The 22,148-nt window shown below is 40.6% G+C and overlaps 1 protein-coding gene across 4 annotated transcripts in view; it reads right to left on the bottom strand.

The window, feature by feature from the left end:
• PTPRM (protein tyrosine phosphatase receptor type M) overlaps positions 1-22,148 on the bottom strand; it is a 613,403-nt gene that overhangs the window by 249,683 nt on the left and 341,572 nt on the right. For all 4 annotated transcript variants that reach the window (XM_053673443.1, XM_053673444.1, XM_053673445.1 and 1 more), the window contains one exon: positions 1,163-1,295. In XM_053673443.1, the coding sequence (XP_053529418.1) occupies positions 1,163-1,295 (133 nt within the window). The remainder of the gene's footprint in view (positions 1-1,162; positions 1,296-22,148) is intronic.

Here is a 22,148-nt window from a genome sequence, read left to right as displayed (position 1 = left end):
CTGAATCATCAAAGTTTTGTATTTATGGGCATTAGTGTATTGGCAAATTTGCCGTACAGAGAGCATATTCTATATTCCAAAAAAACTAAATACAGAATTGGCAGATGCTGTGAGATTATTATCTAGTAAATAATCATGTAAATGTTATGAGTCATTGGTATTTAGTCAGAAATTGTATCAAGACCATATGATACCGTAAGCAATATCTTCCAGTGCATACTTTATCACACAGCCTCCATGACTACCTGAGAGACCCAGGTAGAACAATGAGTTAACCTGGCAGAACTGACCCTTGGAGGACCAGTTAATGCTTAGCTGAGGTCACAGGGTAACTGCTTGCCAGGTCACACAAAACTCCACGTATTCCCACAGCTTCAAATAAATGTCTCCAAAATGTTCAGTTTTAGTATGCAGGCATGGAAGGGTCGAGTGATGCTTAGAATTTATATAGAATCGTACTGAAAAACAACTGTACACACCACTGGCATCAAAGATAAGATGTCTATATAGACATCAAAGTGGGAAGAGATGAAGTAACTCCAGGAGAAAAATATATGAGAGGTGAGACAGAAGTAAAATAGAAAACGAAAAACAAAGATACATGGAGGGAGAAAGAAATAGAGATAAATAGCTAAAAAAGAAGATAAAAGCATAAAGAGGTATGGAGAAGTGAAATGGAAAGGAACAAAATTAAAAACAATAGTGATCAAATGATGGGTGATAAAGACAGAGAAAGGAATAGAGGATGTACGACAAGTAGAAAGGAACAGCTTCATTATCTTTGTTATCATGAGAAGGAAGGCTTCTTTCTCGGATCACCAAGAATACCAAGTGTGTTAGCATGTCAGTAATAAGTACGAAAAATTTCCTGGTGAATAAAATGTTTTTAAAGATTCTGCAGAGCTTTATGCACTGACTTGTGGAAAAACACACAATTTTTGTTATCTTGGATGATTTACTCTGCATACTCATACAAAACAACAACCATTTACTTTAACTTTTATCCCATAACCTTGAGTGCCACGTGATGAGAAAATGTCAACTGAGTCACAGATGTGTCTTAATCATCAAAGCCACTTCAGTAACTGGATATTTTCACACACATTAAGCAACTTGGCAACAATGGGTAGAACCACATCTTTGGCAATAGCCAGGAGCTCACCTTTTCTTCATCACCAACACAACTCCAAGAAATATAATAACGAACAGCAAGATGCCAGCAAGGACTCCAGCAATTTTAACTGTATGATCTGTTTGTTTCTCAGGTTCTGGGACGGGTTTTGGAGTAGCAGCTCCTAAAGAGGAAAGGAAATGAAAAAGAAAATGGGTGAGTGAGAATAAAGATGTTACATTAAAAAATTTTTCTGCTGCATGTAAGAGAGTAGTAAGACTTGTCAGAGCCCACAGACAGACAAGCTTTGACTCTCCCTACAGCGTTCATATGCACTGAAAGGACTCTAATTGTTCCCACTGTTCTTCAATATTTCACTAAATTACAGCATGAGTTGGATGGCACACACATAACTGACCCCTTTATAAGAGACTCTTCTCAAACACAGTTTTTTATATTTTTATTATCTCTATTGGCTCCCTGCTCTTTCTGCCATTCTAAAACTTGCTAACACAATACCTACCCGAAGCTTTTATCCAAATTTGATTTGCGGGGACATTTTTCTCAATTATTTTTCATAAATGAAGCAGTAATTCCATAACATATTAACCCAAACACCTGGAAAAGTGAGATAAGCTCATTTACCATGCATTTTACCAGCAACTGTTTTTAACACAAGAGATTTTTTCCCCCTGCCTTTGGAAATCTAAATCTAGGTCACATCTGGTAGGCAAAAAGACTCCTTGTAAGCAATTTATACAAAGTAGGAAGCAGCTGATGATCACACTACTGGCACCACATTTAATATCTGTTTAAATGAGATAAGCAGAGCCTTGGAGGGGCGGCTGTCCCAGCTCTCTGGCTTTCCCATTTCCACAACGCCATTTGTCCTGTTCATGGCATAATGTGATGGAATGTCACAGCAACGTCTGATGAAATATCCATTTCCTCTGCTAAATGAGCTCAAGACGAAAAATATTAGGAAGGTAGTGTCGATTCACTCAATAGAATCAATTCTTAAAAGGGCTTTGACCTTTTTAATCGGAGTGAGATAGTGCTCAGCATCTGAGCCATCAAGTCACTTGAAAGGAGGAAAACTATGTTTAAGTTTCTCCCCTTAAAATTTTCCTCTTGTTTTTGTTGGCAAAAATGTAATTAAAACTGAATGTTGGTACCACCCCTTTGTACCCTTTCATGCTTCATCTGGTTCTTGAAAAACTTCACCACTATCATGTCTATAGGAGGTTTAGTCTAAGATGAGCCATCTCAGAGAAATTGAGAGCGTCAAGCTCTTCATCTGTTTGCATTGGGAACAAACTAACAATGTTTCTTTCCAAAAGCATTCACACTAAGATTGCACAGGTGACTCTGCAGCCAGGACACAGCTGTGGCCACCACATGGAGAAGGAGGTCCCATAGAGGGCCATGATCCCCTGCATATTTCCTCTGTGTGCACACTCCAATCAAAGCCACAACTGCAATGGAAGCGGTGATGTAAAAATCACAAGTTGTTAAAACAAACCCCTCTGGACCCTTCACAGGTCATTTTTATTTCTGACAACTTCAGGAGGATGTCCTGCTATTTTGTTTGAATGAATAACCCTCACATCAGTGATATTGTCCAGATAAATCTTAAAAATATTAATGTTTACTACTTTTATTGTAATTACACCTTAAGTATACTACTCCAATATGCCACTGGAACATACAACCAAGTGGTAGATTTGGAGGACACTGTCAGATTAAATAAATTGCTAGGAAAATTTTGAAGATAAAATGTATATGTTATAAAAAATGAATGAAAAGTAAAAAAAAAGTAATCCATGTAAAAATAACATATTTCAAGTTTGCAAAACTGAAGATGTTTCTAATTTTGATTTTTCTATCTAATGAAAAAAATCTTGACTTAAAAAATAAAATAAAATTGGCTTTATTTTTCTAAGTGTTGGCATATAGTGAGCAATTCCATATATTTCACTAGTTATAGATTGTAAACTCTCCAAATACATAAATGACACTGAGTTTTCTCATAACTAAATTATGCTAGTAAATATACTACTTGGGAAAAAACATTTTTTTGGAAAACCTAGTTTAGCCTAAAAAACTTGAATATAAAAAGAGAACATGGCCGGAAGCCATGCATTGTAGACACCCAATCAGAATGCATCCTGACCACAGTCACGTGTTTGCTTCTGTGAGTCAGGCGCCTAGTTGACGTGTTCCTTCAGCCTTCCTCGTGCTGGGTGAGGACTGGCGAATGGCTCTGCACGACTCTGGGTTAGGAAAAGAGATCACCTCCACGGCCTTTCATTTCCCTTAGGAAGCAGGCAAGCACATCGCTACGCAGCCAATGTAACATTAGTATTATATTCTTTAGCACTTACTTTCAACTCATTTCACATTGCAGGTCAAGAAAATGAAATGTTCTATCTCTGCAGGACTCAGCTGCAATGTAATTAGGGTGGCAGTCATACAAGATGGTGGGGGGGGGGCTAAAAAAGGGCTAGAAGGGCTGCTTGGTGCTGCGAGCCACCCTGCACTTTGCCTGCCACAGGGAGCGGTCCCTGAATGAAGGGACTGATTTGGATGTCTGGGTTGAGCTACTCTGGCTACTCTGGGGAGTCATGAACACGTGGGGTGAAATGAATCATGGCCCTGAGAGAACCTCAGGGAGGTGTGTGTCATTTATTCCAGGTTCACTAGACAAAGTCTGCCCGCTCTGCCCTCCGGCCCTTCCCGACATGGACATCTGCATGTTCTCCTTCCACAGGATGCTCTTTTCTCCACTTTGTTTCTGTGGAAACATGTGCTTGGGAGCTGTCAGCCAGCCTCAGACAGAGGACGATCTAGTGACAGAATATGGTTGCAAGTGATAGCTTGTTCCCTCCCCACCAAAAAATCTCTCTAAATTTCACAGTATAATTTACAAATTGCTTGGCAAAAGAGTTGTTTTCATAATAGTCGCCCCTCTGTCTTATATTTTCTTGCCAGGTTTCTAATGGCATGACTTTATTCTTTTGTGGGGCGGGGGGCATTATATATTGTGATTTTTCATGGAAAGATATTTTTTCCTCTTCTGCTGTGCATTCTGTTTAGAGTTTACTGCATATTTAAGTCCATTTAAAGAAAATAAATTCAAGTGTATACATTTAACAAAAGGCATCATTTAGGCTTAAACATATTTATTAAAATGATGAATAAACTAAATATCTCCACAATATTGAGGAGGAGAGGCTGCTAAAATTATGGAACATAATCTTCACAGATACCCACTCTACTCACTCCTAGTAAAGCTCTGGGTTTTTTGTTTTGTTTTGATGCTAAAAAGTTTTTTAAAAAAGAGTGGTATTCCAGTGAACCTGAATTATCTAAGGTTTCAAATATAACGTCTAATGTGAAGAATCTCAAAAAAACCTGGTCATCCCATAAGTATTTGGCTGGTTTTCATTTTGGCAGGAAACAGTCAGCCTTGGCCCTTTGTTCGATGTTAAGTTCAATAACAGCAGCATGCCAGGCTGAGAGCATGAGGGACTCAGCCAGTGGCTTGAGGTTTGAGTCCAATTTTGACTACCGAACTGTCTGCTCCAAATTTCCCAGAAGATGTAAGGGTGCAAACCCAGAAGGCCGTGGAGCCATCAGTGCAGCCTGCAGCTAGTCACCCTCCTGCCACAGCACTGGGGCAGTCTCACCTTGAGGCAATGGGAAGCCTTCCTAAAGGGAAGGAAGAGGGAGGTAAGGAAGCATGAAGGAGACAGAATCTCTGCTTAAGGGTGACCAGTACAATGCTATCCTTGGATACAGGGGAAAATCAGCAATTTTCTTCACTTATTCAACAAGTGTTTATTGAATACCCAGGTATGTTCCATAAACTCTTTTAGCAATATGGCGGTGAACTCGTGGGTAAGATAAAAACCTCTGTCCTCACAGAAGTTACATTCTCGTGAGGAAAGACAGACTCAGATGTAAACAAATACCCTGGGCAGGATGCAAATGGGTGGTGGGTGCTATCGGGAAACAGGCACTAGGCAGTGGGGGCCGTGAGGGCAGGCAGTTGCTATTATGATCTGAGATGGGGGATTATTGAGAACATAGACTTGAGCCGAGACCTGAAAGAGGAGCGTGAGTGAAACATACTGGCATTCAGGAAGGGGCACTCTAGACAGCGGGAAGAAAAAGCCAAACGTCCAAGATGAGACTGTGGAATACCGAGGTGTGACTGGAGAGCCGCAAGCCAGGGAAAGTGATGGGAGAAGTGTCAGAGGAGGGGGTACCTCTGTAAATCACTAGAAAGACTTTGCTTTTTCTCTGCAGGACATGGGAGCTGTGGGAAGATTCTGGGTGGAGGAGTGTGTGATCTGGCTTATGTTTTAACAGGATCGCACTGGCCGCAGTTTTCAGAACAGCCTCTCTGTGGGGGTCAATAGTAGAAACAGGAATACAAGTTTTGAGGCTATTGCTATAATCTATACAAGAGACGAGATGCTTTGGGATAAGATGGTGGCAATGGAGGGGATAAGACATGAGATAGACTTGAGATACATTTGCCCATGAAGTGGATGTAGGTATAATATCCAGGTTTCCAGCATGAATAACTAGAAAGATGGAGTTGTCTTTTACTGAAATGTAGAGATCTGAGAAGTAGGTGGGGAAATTAGGAATTTGGTTTGGGACAAGTTACTTTAGAAATATTAGACATTCACAGGAGATAGCAAGTAGGCAGTTGGAAATAAAAGGAAGATACCAAAGTCTGCAGCATATGTTTTGGGGTTGTCAGCAAGAAGATGGTATTTAAGGCTATGAGACTGCATGAGACTTTGGAAGTGAAGAGAGAGAGAGACTGACTGAGATTGACCTTCATGAGGCAGGAGCATTTCCCTGCCAAATGAGGGAAATCAGCGAGGAGGAAGTCAGTGTGAATACAGACAAAGAGCAGCAATGTGGAGGCTCCAGAGAGGAATGTGGGGATAAAAGAACTCCTTCCTTCCTTCCTTCCTTCCTTCCTTCCTTCCTTCCTTCCTTCCTTCCTTCCTTCCTTCCTTCCTTCCTTCCTTCCTTCCTCCTCCTTCCTTCCTTCCTTCCTTCCTTCCTTCCTTCCTTCCTTCCTTCCTTCCTTCCTTCCTTCCTTCCTTCCTTCCTTCCTTCCTTCCTTCCTTCCTTCCTTCCTTCCTTCCTTCCAAGATGGAAGAAATTAGGGCATCTTTGAATGCTAATGTTTATGATTCAATGGAGAGGGGAAAGTTGATGATGCTGGAACAATGTTCTTGAAGGGCAGACGGGAATGGGCCCCTGCTACAAAAGATGGCTCTGGCTGCAGTCACAGGACAGATATTTTACCTGGAGGAACAGGAAGGACAAGCACATGGGCACAAAGGCTTGAGAATGAGTAAACGTTGTGGTCTGGCAAAGGAACATTTGAGTGATGTCTTTTGATTGCTCCATTTTCCAAGTGATAAAGTGATCAAGAAGATCAGGTGTGACTGTGGATGAGGAAGGAAGTGTGGGAAACTTGGGGATCCACCCACTGCCCTCCCTCCATTGTTTTGTTGAGTATTAATCACCAACCCCAGCCCCCAATATGCTCCAAGCATGCGAGACACACTGCATGGTGCCTAGTGAGCTGTGCGTCTGCCTTGACTCAGATCTGACTTTTGCTTTTGTAAAGGATCTTAGATGTTATTTACTGTTCTTCAGAGTATAGCACATTCTCTGTTGGCCCATGCAAGGCCTCTCCTTTTCTTATTCTTTTCACTTTAATTTCTTCCCTTTGCTCTTTAATCCTGCTGCCTGCATCCTTTCCTCTCCCTAGTCCTTGTCCTGGGTCCACACTCTATATTGGATATAGGTCCTGGAATGTGTATGCATGAAGCCTTGTAAAATACCTTTTGTATGCTTGTGTTTTTTAAATTACATAAATGACATTCTGTAATAAAGAAAAGAAGAAAAGTTTTGAAATAGCTGCCTAAGACAGTTGGAAAGTGAACCAACAAGGCTGCTGATGAATGGGATTTGCTGATGACTGATCTTGAGTCTCAGAGGACACAGAAGGGCTTTGAGAGGTGGAGAGAGGTGAAGGAGATAGGGCTATGCAGAGTGGTAGGGGGTCAAGGTCGGGAAGAAGAAGGAACTACACACCTGGGCATCTTGAGAAAAGGGGCACAATGAGATGAACCCTAATGATCTCAAAGCAGATAGTGATGGTTAGATGTGAAGAATGGGGTAGGGACTGTGGGTTTATCCAGGAACATAGGGCTCTAGGCCCTTTCCTCACTCCTCACAACCAGGTTGTAGAAGGAAAAGAGGAGGAAAAAAGGCATAAGGCGATATTATTCAGAATTACAGCCTAAAGGTGAGTGGGGAGTGATCAGTGGTCAAATTAGGGTAGAAGCTTTCCTAAAAAGGACATCTGCTCCAGCAGTCCTGTTCACATGACATGACTGGTCTTGGTTTTCAGCAGTCTTCAAATTAACAGCTTGTTACTGAGTACTTTTTATGCTCAGGGCACAGTAACTAGGTTCCCCAAGAAAATTCAAGATGAGAAGACTCGACACCCTCATCCTTCAGTACACAAGACAAGGAGCCACATGAAGTGCATAGAAGAGCTAGAGAACCCAGCTGGGGAAGAGGGGAAAGTGAGACTAGGAAAGGCTCCTTGTCAGAGGTCACAACACGAATGCACTTGAAGGATGGTGAGGACTCCAATAGATGGGTGGGAAGGATACTTCATGAACCGAGAGAGGGTGGTAGGAAGCACAAAGAGATCTTTGTGATAATGTTCTTGTATAGCTTGGGGCAGGTGGGGAAGTAGTAGAGAGACCTTGAGAAACGGAAGCTTATGGGGTGATGGGCATTGCTTGCCAGCTAGAACAGCCTGTACTAGATTTAAGAAATGAGATGCCACTGAAGATAATGGGACAGTGCCCTGAGAATAAATGGGAATGCAACCCAGGCTGACTGAGGAAAGAAAAGAAGGGACATTCAGAGAGCCACGGGAAGGCTACTGCTTTTTCTAGGCCAGGAGCCTCCAATGTCTCATCTAAGAGGGTGACAGGAACTGAAAGGACAAAAAGGACTCACAGAAGGCACCCCAATGGCTGCACAAAGGTGCGCTCAGGTCTCAGTGTGAGGGACTGGGTGGATGTTGGTGCCGTTTATGGAAATACACGGCTGGCTCCTGCTGGGAGCAATGTGTTTTGGTTCAATGCTTGAACGGAATCCAAGCAACAATATACTTCATATCACTGTGTGCTAAATGCTTCAGGGGCAAAACAAATACCAGAATATCACTTCTGGTACATGGGGGGGAAAGAGAGAAAAACGGTGGGGACAGCAACCACAGGTACTGCTGAAAAGAGAAACTGGGAGGTTTGAGAAAATGAAATGAGACATGAGAGTAAAGTAGAAAATAAATTGGAAGCTGTGGAAATATATGAAAACGTTGTTCTTCCAAGTGTGCCTCAAAGATTACTGCTCCCAAAAGATACTGTAAAATTTCATTTAAGGAAGCCTTAGACACGGTGTGAATCTTAATGCAGTGGTGGGTCAAGAGGTGACTCTGAGGGTGAGAGAGGGGAAGCCAGGGATGTCGAGGACAGACAAAAAAAAGGAGGCTCAGACACTCTGTAATAGCATTTTTATGACTTTATAGAATAGGGAGTTATTTTCATACGTTTTTATTTTTTACCTTTTCCAGAAGAAGATTTTTTTTCTTAAAAATAGAAATGCCCTGGTTTTAAACATTACTGTGAGACAGTTCATTCATGTCTTGATGTTCAGAGATTTTGAATTCTTTGCAGTCTGTGTTTAGGTTTTTCACTTGGACCTCAACATTATACATAATTGTGAAACATCTCTGAAATTTTTCATTTAACTTATATATCATTGTTTTTCTTTTTTTCTTTTAATAATTTTATTTAGTTATTTTTCAAGTACAGTTTTTTGTCTATTCATTGTTTTTCTTTCTTAGAATGCAAGTCAATCACTACTGCTGGAATAATCTACAGTCACACTTTATGTATTATTTGTGACCTGATTATGCTTTTGAATTTATCATTTTTCCTTCTCTAATTTCCACTGTAGGACATGCAAAGCATGTATGACTTAATAATCAGAAACATATTTTTTCACATAAAACTGAGATAGTGGATTGTTTGATATATGCCATCTCTAAAAAATTAGTCTACTTTTTAATTTTTGTTCTAATTTCATGACAATTAATTTTCTCCTTTATTGATGTGGCCAATACCCTGTTGGTAAAGGTGATCTGTCCAAGCCTTATCACTTACTATCTGGGTGCTAAATGTTTCAAGAGAATGACTAGTGCTATTACTATTCTGATGAAATAGCTTTATGTTTTCCATTTGCATTTCTTAAATCGTGGTCAAGTAATAACATGACAGAGTAACTTGTCAGTAATACGGTATCAACTGTGTTCACCTTTAATAGAAAGTGAATAATCAATATAGGGAATGGGAGTAGATGTTTCTGAGGATGCTCCATAATAGTGGTCATTTCTAAGTTTGTCTGAAACTAAGTTTGAAGGCATTAACATAAAAACCATTGCCCCTCAAATTTTCTTCCAGATTTTGTGCCTTTGGATCATAGTCTAGCTTATGTTTAGCTCTCAAAAATCCTTCCCGTGGGAGAAAGAATCACCACAGCATCCCGAACAAAGTAGCAGCTGTTTGTAAAAAACCCTGGTGGCTTTGTCTGCTGCCTGAAATATGCCATTCACTGTCTTATCAGAAAGTAAGGAGAGATACCTAATAAATTTTGTGCTCACTAGAAGAATCAGTATTTCTGAGTTTCAAAAAAAAATGTATTGTAGTCTAGCAAAATGCATGCAGAAGCGTGACGTGTCTCCCAGGCCAATAAGCTACGTGCACAGAAGGTGGCCCTTAGAAATGCACGGAGGATTCCCAGGGTCTTAGGAGAGAGTGGGGCCATATAACCCACTGATTCTCATTTAGTAAACATATAATTTTTCCTCAATGAAATTCTTTAATAAACAAGGCTTATATTGATTGTGTCATTCTGTTCTAGAACAGAGGTTCTCCAATGAAAGGGACTTTAAGAATCATGGGGAGAATTTTTGAAATAGCAGACAGCTGGGTTTCCCACTGACTCCAGCTCTGGGGTCTGAGGTAAGACCCAGGAACCTATGTATGTCACCTTAGATGATTCTCTACACATTGCAAAGAAAAATTCAACTCAAGAACCATTGCTAATATCAAAATTACAACTAAAATACAGAACCACTATCATTTAGAACTGCCTGAAATGGAGTTGAATGGAAGTTCTACAATTAGGAAATTAAACAAGAAGCCCCACTGAACCCTGGCTAAGTGGCTCAGTTCACTGAAATGCCATTCCATATGTCAGAAAGTAGCCCATTCTATATCCAGTTATAGATAACCCAGCACATACCTAGGTCATGGGTTCCATCCCCAGTTGGGGTGTATACAGTAAGCAACCAATTAATGTTTTTCCCTCACATTAATGTTTCTATCTCTCTCCCCCTTTCTCTCTCTTTAAAATAAATTTTAAAAATAAATAAATAAGAAGCCGCACTGAGACTGGTAGGAGGGGTGAAGATGCTGAACAATTTGGTCCCACATCCACATGTAGTGGATAAAGATTGGGAGGGATGTCTTGGTTGCAGAGGTCACCCCTGAGGAAAGAGGGGTCCCAGGGCCCTCAGCCCAGGGTTCCAGTGCCATGTAGAGAAGTCCCCATAAGTTTGATTAAAACCCAGCAGGGATTGTGTCTGATTGAGACCTGGGGCTGCTAGAGTCCCAGGCAGTTCCTCTTATAGGGCCTGAGCACTGACTTACTCAGACTCACTCCCTCTGAGCTCCAGCACTGGGACAGCAGCTTGAAAGACACCTGAGATGTACATGGAAGAACTGAATCATCTGGCACTAAGGTGACAGCTTGGAGTGGGACGGCTTTCTCCCAGACAGAAGTGCTAGAGACGCCATTGTTTCTTTGATGAGCCCTCGCCCAAAGAGCCAGAGCTGGCAGGCACCCAGATCTGAGACTCCACTGACCTAGTTCATACTGTCTGCCCTGCCCTGATGATTCCCTGAGGCTCTACCCCACTAAACTTCTGGGCCCATCCAAGCTGTTTTCAGTGGTTTTTCCATACTAATGGCCCATCTTGGGTCATATCTTAGATTTTCCTAAAATCTCTCACACAAGCAGTACCTGTACCGTGCCCTGTACCTCCCACTAGGTGGTCACCGGCTAAGCACTAGCAGTAGCTGGCCTTGGTTCACAGCTTGGCCTCACCTGGGCACCTCTAAGCCCAGTGCAAGTGCCAGCCATCTGCAGATCACTTTGTAGCTTATACCAGGTAGCCCTGGGCAGAGCACAGGTAGTGGCTGACCTTGGCCTGCACCTCCCAGGAGGCCCCAGAGCCAGCACTGGGCATCTCCCATGTTAAAGCACCATCACCCAACCACCTCCACAAGTGATACACTGAAGGGGCTAACTCGCAGGCACCAGAGCCATGTTGAAATAAATCCTGCTCTGTGGGATAGGCTCCTGCACAGATGATCCTCCATGGTGGTCAGAGGTTAGTGGTTGCAGCCAGTTGTTGCCACTGACAGGCTTGAGGGTAAATCCCTCCAACTGATATGCCAACAGCAATTAAGGCTCAACTACAAGAGAAGGGTGTACACAGCCCACATGGGGTGTGTGCACCTCAAGTGCCCAGCTTGGGTGATAGGGGAGGATGTGCCACTGGAAGCTTTAGGATACCTACTATATTGGGCCACTCTATCAAGCCTGAGAGACACAGCAACTCTTACCTAATAGAAAAAAATCAAACACAGAGATGCTGCCAAAAGGTGAAAACAAACAAACATGGCCCAAATGAAAGAACAGGACAAATCCAAAATAAGAACTAAATAAAATGGAGTTAAGCAACCTACTAGAGGCAGAGTTCAAAAGTCTGGTTATAAGGATCTTAAGTGGACTTAGTAAGAACTTCAACAGTATAAAAAAGGACCAGTCAGAAATGAAGATACACTAACTGAAATAAAGAGTGATTTCCATGGAATCAACAGTAGAGGAGATGAAGCTGAGAATCAAGTGAGTAATTTGGAATATAAAGAAGCAAAAACACCCAATCAAAACAGCAAAAAGAATAAAGAATCCCAAAACATGAAGATATGAGAAGCCTCTGGAAGAACGTCAAGTGTACCAACCTTTGCATCCTGGGGCTGCCAGAAGAAGAGAGACAACAGAAAATTGAAAACCTATTTAAAAAATAATGACAGAAAATGTCCTTCACTTGGTGAAGAAAACAGACATACCAGACCAGAACCACAGAGTCTCAAACAAGATGAACCTAATAAGGCCCACAACAATACATATCATAATTAAAACCCCAAGGTTAAAGACAAAAAGAGAACTCTAAAAAGTAGCAAGAGAAATAGCAGTCAGTTATTTATGAGGGAGTCAACTACCAGCTGATTTCTCAACAGAAACTTTGCAGGCTAGAAGGGATTGGCAAGAAATATTCAAAGTGATAAAAAGCAAGGACCTACAACCAAGATCACAGATAAAGAGATTCTCAGACAAGAAAAGCTAAAGGAGTTGATCACCACCAAACCAATAGTATATGAAATGTTAAAGGGTCCTCTTTAAGAAGAATATGAAAAAGGTAAAGAATATGACCAATAAAATGGCAATAAATACATATCTATCAACAACTGAACCTAAAAAACAAAATGAACAAATAAGCAGAACAGTGACAGACTCATAGACACAGAGAATGTTTTGATGGCTGCCAGATGGAAGGGGGTTAGTGAGGATAGGTGAAAAAGGTGAGGGGATTAAAAAGTACAAATAGTTTGTTACAGAATAGTCCTGGGGATATAAATTACAGAGTAAGGAATACAGTCAACAACACTCTAATAACAGTGTATGGTGTCAGACTGGTATGAAATTTACTGAGATGATCACTTAGTAAGTTATATAATGTCTATAATCATAGGGGTGTACACCTGGAACTAATATAACAATATATGCCAACTGTAATTGAAAACTTAAAATCTAAAAAAAGAACCATTGCTCCTAAAAATCTGTGAGGACTTTTTTCCAGACAATGGCAAATGGAAAAATACTATTTAATTGGGTTCTTGTTTTTAAAACACATTCTCATATATTATTAGTTAGTTAATTTCTTCCACTGCACCATTTTAAGTATCTTTACACAAGCGGGAGGCAAACCTGGTGGAATAAAACCCTACTTTTATAATCACCCACAATATGTGAAGATCAGAAGATTTATTTAATTGTAAAGGGATTTAAAGCATATTGACTAATTGCCCAGATACCACTAAGTTATATAAGAACAAGGCTGACATTTTAGAAGATCTACTTTGTAAGCCAGATATCTTACACAACTTTTATTTAACACCATTTTACAAATGAGGAGACTGGGGCAGCAGAAGCAGGGAGGATGAGTAGGTTCCCTTCTCAGTCAGTGAGGAGGAGAGTGAGGGGCTGCACTCTGGGCCTGGGAGTGTCTGTGAAGCCCACTCTTGTTTCAGTGTATCACAACTTTCTCCAGTAATTCAGTAAACCTGGGTGATTACTGTCAAGACTTTGGAAGACAAGGCTCAAGTTTAAAATCATCTTGGTTAGCTGTAAAGAGGAGAGCCTAACCAATCAACCAAACAGAAGCACAGGACAATGTAATAAGGAAATTAAAATCCTGGAAGAAATAAGACATAAGACAAAGGACTTCCTGGGCCTGAGTGCAGAAAAGAAAGGCCCAGCAGTGTAGTCAATGTGGCTTGGAAATGTACTAGAGGAGGGACACGCACATAATAGTCCTTCCAGGGTATAAAAGGCTGCTCAAAGTAGAAATGCTAAAAGGAATCAAAGAAAAGAAATACAAATGATCTAAGGGCAGAAAAAAAGCTATAAAAAAAAGAAATTGAGGTCATTTATCTATCCAAGGACAAGCCCAGCAGGTCCCTGATACTGTCTTCCACTGGAGGTTTTCAAGAGTAAGGTCTATTTCTTGTCCACCTTTGACATCTTGCTATTAACACAATGCTTTGACATAGTGGTCACTCAGTAAATCTTTACTGAATGAATGTCTTAAGACACGTAGGAGGCATTTATAAAGAGGACAATTATCATGAGTGATCTGTGTATGAACTTAGAATATTTTTGAACATACATACAGAGGCTTAAAGAACAGGAGTTCTAGTTCTTATTGAGAAAAGCTGCATCTCTTCCCTGTCTCCATAGTGCTCAGAATACATTAGGTAGGCAATAAAAGCCAGAGCATGTAAATAAATTTTTCTTGTACATAAAGAACATTTTGACCCTGAGCACATGGAAATGAAATATGCTACAAAGGAGGTTTATTCATTCTATCCTTGGGGTAGAGAGTAGTCACCTGACAGACAGATTCACCTCCCTGCCCAAACTCTAAAGTCAAAAAATGCTATTCTTTCTTCATCCCTTCTCCGTTCCCACTGCCGCGAGCCTGTTTACTTCTCTTCAGGACTTTTGTACTTGGCTCTCAAGTGGACATCACCTCCAGTCTCTTTTACTGCAGCCCTGCTGATCTTAAAGAATAGCTCTAATCAGGTCACTCTTTCATTTAAACAAACAAACAAACAAACAAACAAACAAACGATAGTTTTCTAATGCTTATTTCAAAAGACAATCAAGGTCTTCCATGAGCTGGCTCCACCACTTTCCTCACTTTTTGCTTGTCCTCCTTCACCTGCCTATGTTTCAACCCACTGAAAACGGTCAATTTACCTCATTCATCCAACATCTCTCCTTCCCAGGGCCTTTGCTCCTGCTGCTCCTTCGGCATGGAAGCACTCCCCTACTCACTTTTTTTTGCAGATTTAAATAGCATCACTCTTCAAAGCGCACCTAGCTCAAACACTGTTCCTGACTGTTTTTTTAGAAGTATTCTCTTTCCTACTGGAGTGCTACAGCGCCTTGTTTCACCCCCCTCGTACAGAACTTACTATTTTCAGTCCTGAGTTCAGTTATTTTCATAAATTCCTGATATCCTATACTGACGTAAGTCCCTTGGGAAAAAGCTGGCTTTACTTTTGGCCCTCACGTGACCGGCTTCGTACCTGATAATGTGTCCACAGTGCATGCAGAAACACGTTTGCTGAATCAAAGATTTCTCACAATAAATCCCATTTAAATTTTCTGTCTTTCTCATTTGCACACTTTACAGAGCCTAACTCTTCATTTTCCATTTATGTTAAAGCTCTCAGACGGGGAAATGGGTATAGAGGGAAAGAAAAAGGAGAAGTGAAAAGTAAAGACAACAGGTTCTATTTTGTGGACTTTCCTCCACGAACCCCCAGTATTCAGCAAGGGGGTTACTGAGAGGAGAGGCCCCTGGCACGGGCATCAGGACAAGATGTGGAGGAAGGAGGGCAACGTGCGAGCCCTGGCCCCACTGAACGCACCGTGAGACAGTGCACACAGGGGGGGTTCTCAGTGTGTTGAGGACACATAAAAGTCTTCCCCAACAAACGTACTGACCAAGTTTTCATCAGTGGTAAAATGAGATTAATGGAAAGAAGGAACATACAAGTAAATACTAGTGGTGAAATGCTATTATATTTTCAGCACCGCTGTGGTGTAATATACATCTATCGATGACGAGAAAGTTAACTGGGCACGTATCAGAGAGACAGGAAGTGAGTATCCATCAAGGATAAAGTGTTATGAACTCAATACCTGGAACAATTAAGTGGCTAGAGACCAGCTTTCATGATCATATGTGAAATTTGTTTAGAAGTCGCTAAAGTAACTAGAGTTTTTGCTGCAGAGTAATTCCAGTGATCTAGGGCTTTTTAGAAAGCAAAAAGGAGAAACTTCTACTAAGATAATGCTAACAGGATTCAAATTATTTAGAATGATTTCATTTAATAAAATAATTACATCATTTTTAGGACCCTGCTAAGAATGCTCTAAGTTCCTTGTTACTCACAGAAGAAATAAGGTAGAAATCTGAAAAAATACCTTTATTAAACCCCTAAAGTAGTCAAAAGGGACATGTAACTCCCTCTTATGTGACCTTTACCCATGTGCATGCACATTTATACATAAATATGCACAATTAGGTAAAGAAATTTTTCGAAAACACAGAGGAACCCACCACACTGGTTAATAATCTTGAGTAAATAAGACAGCACCTAGGCAAATTCCTGGACAAAAATTGGTCTGCTGAAATGTGTTTTTACTAGAGCTTCAACATGAAGAATACGTTGTTATTATCAATAATAAACCATAATTTGTAGTTGCATCATGAGCAATACCAATAAGTGAACTATAGCTATCAAACTGAACATCAATTACATGGCCGAAGTGATGGACTGCTTGGATCTTTACTAGAGTAGATGGGAAAGCTCATCAGAGACACTGATAGACGGGCCGAGCAGATGTCATTTATCTGGCCTAGCAGGTGCCAGGCTCACTTTCAAAGCCAGTTTCTCAGAGATGGTTTTTACTCTCCCAAATGAAAACATGTGATGCATCTCATCCCCTCACAAACCACTCCGTGTTTTCCAACTACATAACCAGTGTCTGAAAAAGTTATTTAATGAGATAATGTATAATCTTTCATAACAGAGTTCTATTAAAGAGCATCCTTTTCAGTTCCCTTGAGAAGTGATGTTCCTGAAGGACCAACACAAAGAAGGGTGTCCACATTTAAACCAAGGATAGTGAGGAACAAAGGAACCCCAAAGAGCCAGGATAACAAAGGGAGCCAGGACTTCATTCCCTGTCCTAGGCTACAGGAGGCACAGAATAGGTTACACAGTCCTTCGAATAAAGTAGTTGTCTTTGAAAAGGCAGTAACTTTTTTCATCATTATCATCATCACCATCACTGCCAGTAGCAAGATAATAAATAGCCTGGGTCATGCTGCCGCTGTTTATGTCCCCAAGACTGGCAAATGGAAAATATTATCTGTGGGGGACTCATTACAGGCTCTGACATATGAGAGAATAATAATATTGCTCCCATGCCCCTGTGCTCCTGGAGACCGTGCCATCCACACTGTGTTCATATAAGTAATACCCTCTGTAGCATCTAGAAATCTATTCATTCTCCCAGAAATTCAACACTGCACCTCTTTGGAGGGCTGTGGCATTCAAACTTGGGACTGGCGGTGGCCCTGTATAAAGCAATCCTCCATTAGAATAACAACAACAAAACCACCAAAAAGTTACCAGCAACTGCCATTTCCAACTTCTGCCTTTAGCCTGGGCTAGCTTTATGTGAATTCAATATACATATACATATACATATACATATACATATACATATACATTACTGTATTCATTCTCCCACTGCCCACTATGAAATTAATAAATACTATTTTCCCTATTTTACAGATATGGAAGCTGAACTTGAGAGTTTAAGACAGCTTCCCAAGGGTCTGGACTTGAACTCATTACCTTCTCTCTAAAGTAAATGCTTTCTAAATTATGTGTCCTGAGATCCAATGTCCATGTAAGCCACCCATTAAAATTTGGTGCGGAGATTCCTTAGGCCCAGGTTCCTGTCTGACATATTTGAGAACTGCCCTAGGAAGTGTGCCATGTGGTTCAGAAAATGATCTGGAGTATAAACTTCCCTTCCCCTAAGAGCTGGTCATTTGTCCCTCTAAGGGCAGAAGTCAGGCCACACCAAACTGAGGTTTATCCCAAGTGGCCTACCACTAGATTGAAACTTCTTTTAAGTCTTTTGTCTGAGCTTTTTAAATAAAGCAGGCAAATGCTGCATTTTATTTCACAATATATTGATTTTTAATAAAAATAACATTTAAAATGATTTTCGTCAAGGAGAGTGATACTCCCTTCTTGAAGGCCTGGACTCCAGTCTGACAAGCACAGGGGACAGGAAAGCAGGTGGGCAGGAACGGCAGTTTCACATCAGAGAGCCACCTCTCTCTTCCCCTTGCCCTTAGGACAGCCCTCCCAGGGAGACAGAGGTCACACATGGTAGCTAAGCTAGAAACGCCATGGCTTGTGAATGAAGCAGCCATCGAAAGCCAAGTCCCAGTTCCCCTCACATTAAAAACAGTGATAATTTTAAAAGCAGCATGTCCCCGAAGAGTCGGGGTGGCAAGGAGACAGGTTATGTAATTCGAACAGGCTAGAATTTTAGAAGTCAGTCTTTTAACAATCTTTGGGCCCTCCTCTCAGCACACTGGAGACAATGATGAAAAAGTTTGGACTCTGATACTGTCAGAAGGGCAAGCAAAATGAGGTGCTTTCATCAAAACAACTGTTTTCTCTCTTTTCACTCACTGGCCCTGATTTCCCCCTGATTCATTTATAAGGTTAGTAATGTATTTGAGATAAGAATTCTTTTTTTCAAAAAGGAATTTCATTTATGCTAGATCTACCCTTGATATTTTCATGATCTGCTCCTTTTCAACATCTGGCTGAGTTAAGATAATGAAGAAAATTCTTATTTCCTTTCCATTTTGATTAAATATACTAGATCATGCCCATAAATACTTAAAAACAATTCTTATAAATACTAAGTATTTTACAGTATTCTAAAAATACTTATTTATAAGAGAGACTAGTTCAAACTCAACCAAATATCATAAAGTACAACAGGGCCCTTTGCTTACAAACTCACCTTCTATCCTAAATTGCAGTAACAGTTTTTTAAAGCAAGTAAAGGGATAAAACCCAAAATATCATAACTGGTTACCTATCAACAGTAGGGTGGAGTTTCAAACTAGCCATTGGGGTAAAGAGAAGTGAAATGATATTGTCACTCAGTTTTAATAAATATTTTACAAATACCCATGTTTTTTCCATGCTTACTAATATTGAAAATGCAAAAATTCAATTTCATTATAATATTGAAACAATATATTGCCTTACAGAAAAGTCAAAATGATTAAACTCATTAGTATAAATTCTTTCATACAAAAATCTTAAGCTATTTTTTAGACTACAGTCATTTTCTCTTCCCAGTATTTTTCATCTTTTACTGAAACCTTGGTCTATTTTGAGCTCAGATCTTTAGTTTGAACATTATTTTTGGCCATGTACCAGATTATTAACAAAAAAGGTAGATTTCTTACAATACAAAATTTCAATTTACGCTTTGCAAGCCACAAACCTCTATGCTTAGATACATCATTTCATTTTCCCTTACCACACTGCTGATAGAGAAAACACAAAAAAAATTGAAAAATCAAAAGGCTGTCTTAATTAAAAAAATTTTTACACAAAAATCCTGAAGTATGTATTAAAAATAGAAAACAATATTTTTCAGTGCGTACACATCTTTTAAAATACATTATTTCTGAAACCAAATGCTTGACATTTGACTCAGTATCTCCTTCCAAAAAGTGACAATGGAAAACAGACAGAATCTCCTGTGGCAGTCCCACATCCTCTCACCGTTTTCTTGTAACTATACTGTTTTATAGATGAAACTGCCACAGCAAAATGACAAATATAACGCATAAAAGAACAAAAAAAGGGCAATAAATCACAAGTGACAGTACAGCCCATTAAAATGCATTCAGCTGGTGTTGCAGGAAGAATAAAAATTTCCCCTCACTTTACATTCTTTCTAGCTGAGAAGGAAACATTAGAATCCTCAAGCAACCTTTATAGGAAATTAAACCAAATTCTCCTCACACCATCTTTCTATATGGGCCTACATGACCAAAATACATAGCACTGATACCTTCCTGTTTACTGCTTAATAAGAAATGCCATGTTGGGGCACATGAATTGCTAATCCTGTCTTTATGTAATACTGCATTTGAAAAACCAGGGTACATAGTTGGAAAATGGTAGTTCCAATTCAGCCACTATTTCCAATAAACTGATTATCCGCTTAAATGAAGAGCTGGCCATTATTACTTATAAGGAAGACTAAAGGCAGGATTTTCTTCCCTTATTTTTTAAATAAAATTCTCTTAAAAAGTCAAATCAAAGCTCCTGACACTGAAAGTGACTCTGGTGTCACATGGATGTGACATTTGAGAGCGTGGCTACATTTCTGTTAGCTTCATCATGCACTTGCTACAAACAGTTCATGATGCTGGTGCATCTGAGAAGTGAAATATTTATTGAGCTGTTTGTGTTGGTCTTAACAAAGATGACAGACGTGAGTTCCTTGAGAGCAAAGAGCACCAGTTATACATCTCTGAGTTTTCATCTCTTAACACAGCTGATAATTACAGACAGAGGTCTTCAAGGACACGAGAAACTCTTCACACACAGGATGGCCGAGTGAACCCTGAACACTTCCCGCCTAGAGCAGGGACAACGAACCTTGCATAGCACTGTGGAGTATAGCTCCCTGCAGCTAAATATTTCAAAGATTGAGAGGTCACTTGTATTTCTATCAGCACTTTCTTCTTACTTCCCACTGCAGGACCTCTGCACTTCCTACAGGGTCTGATGGGGGGGTGGACCCCAGACTTGGTGGCACGGTCCTGCTGCACCTCCTGCAGCCCCACTCTTCCTGAAGGCTGTCACACTTGGGAGCTCCTGTGTGTTACTTTTTTAAAAAAGTGGTGTGGAAATTAGTCCGTACCTTTAAGGCAATTTTATCTTTTTATAAATGAATTCATTGTATTGGAAAATTATTGCTGGCCTCTAAGTACCTTTCAAGCATTAAGGGCTGAATGGCAGGTTGTAAAAAGTATAAAGACATGAAAAATATGACCCCTGTAGTAGTAGATAAAATATTTCTATACTTATTTCATAGTAGACACAATGAACAATGTCTAATGCAAAACCTTATGGGTCTAGTCACTGAACTACTGAAAGGGCAAAATATAACTGCAGCTGAAGTGGTGAGATTTTATCTCAGTGCCCATATATTCAGTCAATATGGCTGAGTCTTACCATTTATGCTCTTTGTCATTTTTGACTCATATGTCCACTCCAGGAAATAGCTCTCAAAATAAATGAAGCAGATATCTTAGGCAAGAGGTTGAATAAAGTCATTCCATCTCTAAGGTACTCAAAGTGGCCTTTGATATGCTGAACCTGTGCCTTAAATTCCCTATCATGTGCTCTTCCATGCTGATTGTATATTATTGATAACCTGGGGCCAGTACTTCAACTGCATTAATTTCCTAGCTTTCAGCTCTTCTATTCTTGTCCATTCACTCTGGGGGACCACCCTCCATTTCTTAATTTTACTTCAGTCTTTTGGCCTCTTGCATCTCCCCTCCAATGCTTCTGGTACGTCTGGAGTACATAGTTCATACTTGAACCTGTCTGCCACTCTTGAAAAACCGCTCAACTGCTGCCTGCTGCTCTTGGGATCAAGACTGATGTCTTTAATGTCGGCCTCCTTCTGCTTGCACACCCTGACCACTCCCCAGGCACCCTTTTTGCCACGACAGCCTTCGTGTGGTTCTTTATTCTTGGGCATGCTACTTCCCACCATGGGACCTCTGCACTGGCTGTTCCCACCACCAACTGAGCGAAAGTCCAGAGAACAATCCTACCATCTCCAAACTACCTCCAGTTGTCTGAGCTACTCATTGTCACTAAGACCTGACTTAACTTATGTGTTCATCTTACAAAGAGAGAGCCCGAGGCCCACAGAAGGACAAATATCACCAATCTGCATTTAGCCCTGTCACAGCTTGTTGCTCACAGGGAGTCCCAAGGACCCACTGACTGGGTTTGACAGGTGTAGGATGAGGGGTGAGCAGACGCGGTCTGGGAGTGGGAGCAGAACACAGATAAAGTTGGTGTAAGTGGGTAGGCCACTGTCTGGAACAATTGAGTTAAAATTAATCTCATCATAGTGATAAAAGCTATAAAATATCTAAGAATAAATTTAGCAAGAAAGATAATCAAATGTTCATTACTCACTAAATAATGCTGAGTACCTGCTGGGTACCTAAGGGGCTGCATTGGGAATAAGATGGACAAAGCCTGTTCCAACCGCGTTCTGGGAGGCAAACATAAAGTCATCAGGGAACTTCAGAAAGAGGCAGAGTGGTGGGCTAGACAGTGCCTGGGGA

This window comes from Artibeus jamaicensis, unplaced genomic scaffold (assembly GCF_021234435.1).
Source record: "Artibeus jamaicensis isolate MK-2021 breed Jamaican fruit bat unplaced genomic scaffold, CSHL_Jam_final contig_864, whole genome shotgun sequence".
In the NCBI taxonomy this organism is placed as follows: Eukaryota; Metazoa; Chordata; class Mammalia; order Chiroptera; family Phyllostomidae; genus Artibeus; species Artibeus jamaicensis.
Note: the sequence above shows the minus strand (reverse complement) of the source record. Positions and strands in the feature narration are given on the sequence as shown.